Source organism: Echinops telfairi, unplaced genomic scaffold (genome assembly GCF_000313985.2).
Source record: "Echinops telfairi isolate 266 unplaced genomic scaffold, ASM31398v2 ScPeMD7_41;HRSCAF=154, whole genome shotgun sequence".
Taxonomy (NCBI): domain Eukaryota; kingdom Metazoa; phylum Chordata; class Mammalia; order Afrosoricida; family Tenrecidae; genus Echinops; species Echinops telfairi.
In genome coordinates, this window is record NW_022103939.1 from 3520084 (window position 1) to 3530174 (window position 10091).

General features: G+C 44.7%; 1 protein-coding gene and 1 long non-coding RNA gene across 2 annotated transcripts in view; one reads left to right on the forward strand and one right to left on the reverse strand.

Moving 5' to 3' along the window:
* Positions 1-3347: 3347 nt before the first annotated feature.
* Positions 3348-4319, reverse strand: LOC123521704. Its single transcript, XR_006680081.1, has 2 exons — positions 4024-4319; positions 3348-3615 (listed from the first exon to the last, which is right to left on the reverse strand). It is a non-coding gene; the product is annotated as an uncharacterized LOC123521704 (long non-coding RNA).
* Positions 4320-4672: 353 nt separating this feature from the next.
* The window catches only part of TRIM68 (tripartite motif containing 68), a 20809-nt gene continuing 15390 nt past the window's right edge, over positions 4673-10091 (forward strand). The window contains exons 1-2 of the mRNA XM_004717484.2: positions 4673-4788; positions 8996-9465. Of these exons, the coding sequence (XP_004717541.1) occupies positions 9040-9465 (426 nt within the window). The 5' untranslated portion in view covers positions 4673-4788; positions 8996-9039. The remainder of the gene's footprint in view (positions 4789-8995; positions 9466-10091) is intronic.

A 10091-nucleotide genomic window follows, 5' to 3' on the forward strand; every position in this document is an offset into this window, starting at 1 on the left:
GCAATGAATGTACAAATGCGCTTTACACAATTGATGTATGTATGGATTGTGATAAGAGTTGTATGAGCCCCTAATAAAACGATTTTAAAAAAATAATTTTTAAAAAAGACACATTGAACTGCAGGGCTCTGAGCGGATACAGCCCAACCACTTACTAAAGCAATGACCCCACACGTGATGCTTTATTTTGAAAAGTAAAATTAGATCATGTGAATGTTTATATTTACTATGATTAGTCAAAACCAATGGCAGAGCCGATGGAGTGGCTGTAGCCGTCAGAGGCAGACTATTTGGGAAGGAAAGGAACAATAGAGAGCAGCACAGAAAGCTCCTGAGAGGAGCAGAGCCAACACCAAACCAAGCTCACTGCCATCGAGGTCATGCCCACTCATAGCACAGAGTAGACGTGCCTCTTTGGGTTTCCTAAACTGGAAATCTCCATAGGAACAAAGAGCTTCATCTTTCTCCCGCAGAGCAGCTGGTGTTTTCAAACTGCTGACCTTGTGGTTAGCAGCTCAACTCATGACCCACCACACCACCAGGGCTCCTCTACAAAGGGTATAAGCACTGGAAATAAAATGCTACCGGCTTCCTTCCAAAGAACTAGTGAGGTGTATTGATGAGCCACCATGAGCAAAACAAATGGGGTAAATTATATGGGGGGGGCTTTCAAGAATGTGTATGGGCACAGAAGGAGAGAAATGAGCAGTATGAACTGACGAAGCTATAAGAGTTTGAACACAATTAAATGCTCGCAGGATGAAGTTAAGAGAGGGGCTCCAGGTCTTTGACTTCTCACAGTTCTAGGGGTGTTGTTCAAGGCTATAACCTAGCAAGAGTCTCTGTCCTGCCCCCGCTACACAGTATCCATGAGAAATCTTATCTATTCCCAGAAACCAGGCCAGATCAAGATCCTAAACTGCAGACCTACTAATGTCACCATATGACCCTCAAACCAAATGACCCTCAAACCAAATACAGAAACTCTGTATACCAAAGGTGTGCACGAAACTAAATTGGTCAGTATTCAACCCTTTCCAGAGACAGACTCTGATCAAGAACCGTGGTATTAAAGGAGGAAGTCCAAGTAACACTCTAAGCCCTGGAAGCATTCACTCATCAATTCCAAGCAATTGAGAAGCCAACTACCTGGCCAACCAACTGGAAGAAATCCATATTCCAAATAAAGTGGCCCAACACGATACAGCAATTATTGAGCAATATTATTAATATCACATACACATGAACCTTTGCTGAAGCTAGATGAAAAATGCCTGCAGCAGTATACAGACATGGAGATGCCGGAAATTTCAGCCAGCATCCGAAGAGGACACGCATGAAGGATGTCCTTTCAAAGTCAGAAGTATCTTGGCTGAAAGGAGAGGATGCCAGAAGGACATTAACTTGTGTTTCATTGAGTACGCAAAGAGATTCGACTGACTGTGTGGATCATAATGAACTAGGGATATTTTGGAGGAACAGGAATCCCAGAACACTTCATTGTGGTCATAAGGAACCTATACATGGAACAGGAAGCTGTCTTGGACCAGAACAAGGGAATATTGTGTGCTTTAAAATCAGGAAAAATTGTACATCATGGATATATCCTTTCATCAGACAGAATTGTCTAAAGAAACAAAACCAGTGACAAACACATTTGTCTAAGGCAGAACTTGATATCAAGAAATAAATTTATATCGAGAAAGCAACCCAGCCCAGTCCCTCATAAGTCCATGGGACCAATGCTAGTTGGAGCCCTCTTCTGACTCATACTGCTGCTGACTGATGAAGCAGGAAGGGGACCAGGAAGCTAGGAAATCACAGGCCAAGGTGCAGACTCACAGGGTTCCCAGGTGCACAGGAGCATGGCAGCACCAGATGGGAAACACAGGGCCCCATAAGCAGGAAGGCAAAGAACCACAGAGTTCTCAATGTCTCTCCTATAAAAAGGCAATACTCCCAAGGAAGTATCATCAGACTGGACACCACCGCTACCTTCACCCAAGTACATTAAGTCTAACCACCACAACATAGATCACCAATGACAGGCCACTTTGTGTTCCTGAGTTTGGGCCTCTTGAAGGGGCTCAGATTTGGAAGCTGTTGTGATTTTCTAGCTTGTATGAATGTGGAAAGTAATAGGAAACTTCTCTTGGAAAACCAGATTAAGGAACCTCAGGGGAGCTGTGTCAGCCACCTTAGCAAAGAGCTAAGGAAACTTTAGAATCCTGCTATAGAAACAGAAGGTAAGTACAGAGTAGACCAGGAAACGGAATGTAGAAAATGTTGATGTTGACTAGAACATATCTCATTCAAAAGAGAGTAGAGGCTGTATCCCTAAACCAAGCATACTGTCAATTCTGCATTGGGGTGCTTTAAGCATAGGAGACAAAGAAGAGACAGAAAGGAAAATCCAGAGGGGTCGTAATATGCATAATAAATTTAGAGGGAGAATGATACTTCAAGAAATATCTAGTAGTACTACATGGCAAACTTCTAAATTATCCAAGCAAACAGACATTTTATATGCCATTTCTTTAGAGAAGGAGACTATCTGGGTGGATGTTTTCCTCATTTAATTTGGGACTATCGCATTACACCTCATATTAGAGATCTACCCATGTCTTCATTCCTAGACACTGGAAAATAAACAACGGGTACAGATTGACAAAGTGGGCAAGTTCTAAAAACTTGAAACCATCAATTCTCTCTCTCTCTTTCTCTCTGTCTCCCACCCCCACCCCCACCCCCCTCCATCCACTGGATAATATAGCATTTGTCATGAATGTCTCTATAGCCAGGGATGATAACCTGAAAATCTAGAGGTTCACATTTTGAACTTCTACTGAGGAAATGCTTTTGTACTACGTACTATGTACATCTTGTTGTAGGACTTATTCAGGTTTTCTAAACTTGATGAATGTAGGGTTGACATTTATGGTGGGTATCTGTCCTTCATTGTGGACACCCAGCACTTTGGTGACCATAGACTGCCCAAAGAATCCTTCTTAGGTTTAGAAATTCATTTTCCTGCCTAATTAATAAGCTTTGCTACCATAATAAATGCAATACGTCATGTGATCTCTTGACTGCTGCTTCCACGGGCATAGATAGTGGATCCAAGCAAGATTATCTGCTACACAAGACCTCTTTAAAGGGTTGGAAAGCAAAGATTAGCAGACTAAAGTAACCTCGACCCAAGCATGGTATTTTTAATCACCTCATATGTATGTGAAAGTTGGACACTGAATAAGGAAGACACAAGACAAAATGATCCATGCGAACTATGGTGTTGGCAAAGAACACTGAAAGTACCATGGACTGCCAGAAGAACAAACACATCTGTCTTGGAATTTTTCAGGAATTTTTAATCACTCAAAAATAACCAAACCAAACTCAGTGACGTCCAGTCTGTTCAGATTCAGTGATCTGTTCAAACGTCCCAGACTATCAATCTTTACTCCAGCAGAAAGCCTCCTCTTTCTCACTCGGAGTAGCTGGTGGTTTCCAAGTGCTGCCTTTGTGGTTCGTCACCCACCAGGCCACCCGGGCTCCTTTTGCAATTGCTGTGGTGGTTGTGAGGTGCAATCAAGTAGGTTCTGACTCACAGCAACCCTGTACCCAAAAGAAGGAATCACCACTGGGTCCCGCGCCATCCTCACAATTGTGTGCATGTTTGAGCCCAGTGCTGCATTTGGACCATGCAATTTTCTGCTATTTTCAGACTTTCCCCTGTAATTCAAATTGTACAAAGTAGCTAAACTTATTTTAAGATAGGAAACTGACTAGGACATATTAGCTAATCTAACGGCAAGACCAAGATTTAAGGTTTTAAGAATTTGACATATCTTCCGGTCAAGATACCTATCATGTCTTGATCTTGCCTTAGCCCAAAGACCTCTCCTGTTTCTGAAATTGCTTCCTTATCTTTCCAGACACACCATAATGGACACTCGAAATGAGCACCACCCACTCTCACCACCCCCACCCCGGTCCCCCCGCCCGACCTCCTCCTTCGCCCACCATTCTCGGACTTCTTGCTTCCACTGGCCTCTGTGAACGCAATGGCACAGGCGGAAAAGCTCTCAACTCCCCCAAGAATTCTGGGTCTGAGCTTCTGGACAAATTAGAAAGGGCGAAACACAAGGAATGTTAACTCCCATTGTAAAGCGAAGTTGTAACAACTAGATCTGGCCGACAGCAAGCCACAAGGAAAATGGGTAAATGAACAGCATTCGCTCAAGCACTACCGCCTGGCAGGCACAAGACCAGCATCTAAGGAGCAACTAAGCAGAAGCACCCAGGGGTTCTCTCCTAGCACAGGGCTCGGGCGGCCTCCGGCGGCAATCTCCACCCTTCCACTCATCCCTCGGCAAGGCCGCCCGACGCTAACGATTGGGCAACTTCCACGCTGGAGGCGGCTCAGCGTGGAGACGGGGAACTGAGGAAGTGGCTGAACGGAAGTCCAGCCCTTGGGCCCACGTCCGATTGGCTGGGCTTAGTCAGATCGCTCTCTCTGATTGGCTACTCCTCCAAAGACGCCCCGATCCGGGGAATCTGGCGCCCGGGCCCTGCTCGCTGCTCATTGGCTCCGACTCCGTGGGCGGGGCCTCGGAGCCCCGTGGGAGTGGCCCGGCCGCGGTAAGCTGCGTCGCTGCTAGATCCCTGCTGATAGATTCAGGGTTTATGGGAGCCGTCGCTCGGGAAGCTGCCAAATTCGACCGTAGGAAGCAAGGGTTTCTACTTTCGGTTTGCGCCGCGGATCGCTAGACCAGGCCGAGGAAAGAGGTAGGTAGACAGAGGTGCTGCTTAAGCGAGACATCCAGCAAGCTCACCTACCCAGCCCAGCCCGCCTGGGCCCTGCGGCCCTGCCCCACGCCTCTCGCCTGTAGGTTATCGTCCCTCCAACTCCTTTACCGCCCCCCATCCCCTTACCTCCCCCAACCCCCACCCCAACCAATCTCTCTTCTCTCTCACCCTCTCTCCCCACTCTGAGATCATTTCCCTGCCCCACCACTCCAAGGTCTTTTCTGGACTGGCCCCTACCTTTGCAAAAGACAGTGGACAACAGCTTTCAGGCTTAACATAATATAACTGAGGAACTTAAAACGTTTAATTCTCTAAATGTGATCAAAGATTGTAGGTAAGAATACGCAATAAAACTAACCCAATGCCATCAAATCAATCCTGACTGATAGTAATGCCCTGGAACAGAGTAGAACAGCTCCTGTGTGTTTCCAAGACTAAACGACTCAAAACCCAAACTCGCTGCCATGGAGTCAGTGCTGACCCATCGTGAGTCCCGGTGGTGGTCTGGGACTGTAATAGTGACTCCCTGTGGGCTTCGGAGTAGAAAGTCCAGTCTTTCTCCTGGTGGTTTCGAAATGCTGACCATGGGGATCGCAGCTTAGCACATAACCTCTACGCCATCAGGGCTCCTGTTGTAAAACAAAAGCTTATATTGAAGAGCTGTAGCTCTTTGTGCCCAAATCTTCCATGCAGAGCCATCGTTTTTAAGGATTATATGTTTATACTGCCTTTTTGTAATGGCTTTAGATCCAAATAGAGAAGCCTAGGTTGCACAAGTAAGTTTGCCATCTGTTGCTAACCCACAGGTTGGCAGTTTGAATTCACCAGTTGGATTTGCAGAGGAAAGAGCTCATGTACTTCTTCCATAAAGATTGTAGCCCAGTCTAGTAGAATGAATGAACATTGCACTATACAGGGAAGCTAAGCTACCTTTGCTTAGCTGAACACCAGTGCTGTTAAGTGTAAAGGGCGTGATTTTTGTGGGCCTCCTACAGTACAGAAGGTGTAGAGTTTGGGCTGAGGACAGGCTAGGTTAGTGATTTATAAAACTAGGATAGAGTATCCCACAGTTGGATAGTGAAGATAGGAACAGTAGAAGCAGGAGACAGGGAGGCCAGCTGAGGATGCATGACCTGCAGATACCCTGCCACAGAGAGTTGCCTAAGACCTAGTTACTGCCCCATCTAATTCAAGTAGCTTTACCAGACAACTCTAAATCGGTGACTGCTCTCTCCTCATGAATTTTCATCCCACCTTGACACCTAAAGTTTCCTAAGATAAAATGATAGAACCCAGGCCCAAGTATCTGTAATAAAAATAATGGTATTTTCCTAGGGTTGTGAAACTGAGTTAAACTATATAAAGTGTTTGGATCACACAGTTAAATTGCTTGAGGGATGATAGCTCTTGATATTAATGTAGAAAAACTTCAAATCAAACTCACTGTCAATGGAATTGATTCCCATTCATGACAACCCTATAGCACAGAGTAGAATTGCGCCTGTGGGTACCCAAAGCTGGAACTCTTTACAGGAGGGAAAAGCCTCATATTTCTCTGAAGGGCCAGCTGTCACTTTCCAACTGCTGAACCAACAGTTAAGAGCCCAACACATAATCCACTCTGCCATATATGTTGTCATTGTTAAGTGCTGTCACATCGATTTCAACTCAGGGTGACCCTATGTCCAACAGAATGGAAGACTGCCCGGGCATACTCAAAATTGTTCTGCCTGAGCCCGTTGTTGCAGCCACCGTGTCGTTCCATCTCATGCAGGGACTTCCTCTTATGCTGCCCTCTACCTTAGCAAGCATGCTGTGCTGCACCAAGAATTGGTCTCCTGACAATATGTCCAAAGTACATGAGACAAAGTCTAACCATCCTTGCACCTAAGGAGCATTCTGGCTGACCATTCAATACAGTGCATGGCACTTTGAATATTCTTTACCAGCACCGTAATACAAGTGCTTGTTATTCTTCCGTCTTCCTAATTTAATGTCAAACTTTCTTTGTATATGAAGTGATTGAAAATAAGCTGACTTGGGTCAGGCATACTTTAGTCCTGAAAGTAACCTCCTTGCTTTTCAGCATTTTAAAAAGGTCTTCTGTACCTGATTTACTCAATGCAATGCTGCTGATCTCTTGATTGCTGTTTCCATGAGCGTTGATTGTGGGTCCCAGCAAGATGAAATTCATGACCACTTCAAAGAATGTATAATACTAGATCAAGTAGGCTACTGTCTCTCGAAAAACAAAACAAAGCAAAAACCCAAGCTTGACTCAGGGCAACCCTAGGGGGTGTCTGGTACCTTCGAGTTGGTTTCTACACACAGCCACCGGATGATGACAGAGCAAAACACTGTGTGCATGCGTGGCCCTGGGCGGTCCCCACAATTATTGTTGTTTGAGCCCATTGTTTCAGCCACCATGTCAATTACCTAAGCAATTATAAGAACATTTTGTTACCTAGTACCTATGTCACATGTTTAGTTGGTTTATTCACTAAATAAATGTTTGTTCACCACTTAACTTGATAGCAGGCTTTTTCTAGGTATTAAGTATGTAACAGTGCTTAGGCCGCTCCTCCAGACAAACTTGCAAAGTGCACAAATCAGTATTGGTAGGTGAGCCATGAGTCTACCATTGACCACTCAAGTTTCGTATATAGCTTTGGGTGAAAACTTAGGTGTCTTGTTACAGTAGTGATATCATCATGATGGGTTTGATCATCAGATATACTTTTGTTGCTGTTTATTTTTTCTTGTAAAGGTGTTGCTTCATCTCTATACCTAATATAGCACTGAAGGCTAAGGAGTATATAATAGCATCTTGGTGAAAAACGCAAATACTAACAGTCTTGATGCTGGACAGAGCTTTGGTGACATAGTGGGTTACGTGTTGGGCTCCTCACTGACAGGTCAGCAGTTTGAAACTGCCAGCTACTGTGCAGGAGAAAAATGAGGCTTTCGACTCCCATGAAGAGTTACGGGAGGGAGGTATAAAATGAAAAGCAAAAGAATCTAAGGGAAACAAATTATTCAATAAGAATTCTAGATATGTTACTTACTACTTCTGGGAGATTGTTTTCTTACATTCAGAATAATCTTACTTTTGTTTTAAATGAGATAGAATTCCCTCTTTGATTGAAAAGGTTATATAAGGCATTATTATACATTCCAAAATTTTCCAGTCAGAAAAAAACCTGAGTTTTATAATAAACTTTAACCAACAGATACTTATTAAATACCTACTCTGTTTAATGAAAGAAGAAAATCCAGGCATTAATTCAATTGCAAATAAAAACAAGCAAACAAAAAGAGTTACAGTCTCAGAAAGCTGCAGAGGCAGCTCTGGCCTGCTCTACAGGCCGGGATGAGTTGGAATCAACTGAACGCAAATGCATTTGGTTTTGAATCTTGGTACTGAAGAAGTGAGAGGAATTCATGGGTGAGGAGAAAGTACTACTGTTTCCTTTGCTGTTTCTGTGCGACACAAGGGAAAAACGCTCCTAGTTAAGCAGGTAGAGCTTCTTATGTATTGTCAGTTGTGTACCTTGAATAGTGTACATATGAACATACCAGAGAGAGTGACAGGTGCCATGCCTGCCCTTTTTTAGAATACTGAAGGTGACATTGGAAGTGACCATGCCCAAATTCAAGAGACACCGTTCTGATTTGCAGAGTATGGTTGAGGTAGGTGGGAATGAACTGGCAGAGTAAACCCTGAGGCAGGAGCATCAGAGATGTCCAACTGAGTGAAAACAGAAAACAGCTGGCTTCGGCTCTTTTAGGAATCCCCTAGATGTCCCTCCTATGGTATGAGCCACTTGGCCCAGTCAGAATTTCAGTCCAGCGTTCCATTGCATTTTAAAGTAGGTCAATACAGGATCCTAAGGAAGAAATTGTTTCTCTAGACCAGTGGTTCTCAGCCTTCCTAATGCCTTGATCCTTTCATACGGTTCCTCATGTTGTGGTGACCCCCCAACCATAAAATTATTTTCGTTGCTACTTCATCACTGTCATTTTGCTACTGTTATGAATTGGGCGACCCCTGTGAAAGGGTCGTTCGACCCCCAAAGGGGTTGCCACCCACAAGTTGAGAACCGCTGCTATAGACGCTGTACCTTTTACTGGTCTCTGTTTTTCTGTTTCCTTTCTCTCTTACTTGTTTTCCTTTTTCTCTTCTCAGCCTCCACTACCTCTCCCTGGTTTTACTTGTTCTGAGAAGGCGCCATGGATTCTGCAGCTTTGGTGGAAGCCATTGTGGAAGAAGTGGCCTGTCCCATCTGCATGACCTTCCTGAAGGAGCCTGTGAACATCGACTGTGGTCACAGTTTCTGCCACAGCTGTATCGCTGGACTCTGGAAGGTTCCAGGAGAAGCCCACCACTGGGGTTACACCTGTCCACTCTGCCGGGCTCCTGTGCAACCTAGGAACCTGCGGCCCAACTGGCAGCTGGCCAATGTGGTGGAAAAAGTTCGCCTGCTAGGTTTTCACCCAGGAATGGGATCGAAGGGTGATATGTGTGAGCCCCACGAACAGTGGCTGAAGCTGTTCTGCAAAGAAGATGGCATGATGGTGTGTGAGGCCTGCAGCCAGTCCCCAGAGCATGAGACCCACACTATTGTGCCCATAGAGGATGTCGCCTGGGAGTATAAGGTGAGAGAAGGACCCTGGGTGCCCCGGACTCTCCTCTGTCTCTCCCTCCCTTGTCTGTCTCCAGATCAAAAACTTCACCAGGGACCCCAGAAGCAAAACTTACCTGAGTACTGAGCTCTGCTTTTCCTGGCCATCATGACACCCTTTGACTCCCTTCTCCACACTCCTTCCCCGACTTCATCGTGTTTACTGCCTACCTACCCCAGGCTGGTTTCAGTACTGGGGTTTAAGAGAGGCAAGTTTGGTTTCAGCTAGGATTCTAGGTGCTCTGGATGTGTTTGACAGTTGTACAGGTTGCCAAAGCTGTATTTAATGGAACTTCCAGATTTTTCTTCACAGTGCTAAAAGAGCATCATTGATACTGGATTGGTTGATTTCCTTTAAGACCTTCATTTTCTCGATAAAATGGAGGCTCAAAACTTGAAATCATTGTAATTGATTTTAGAACTGGAAAGGACTTACCATTAGTTACTTAAGATCATGTGAATTTAATTTAATGTTCTAAGGTTTCTCCTAACATGCAGGTAAGTTGTTAGAAGAAAGGAGCCCTAGTGAAGCAGCAATTAAGTAAGTACTCAGCTGCTAACTGAAAGGTTTGTGGTTCAAAACTCACAAAACTCAAACAC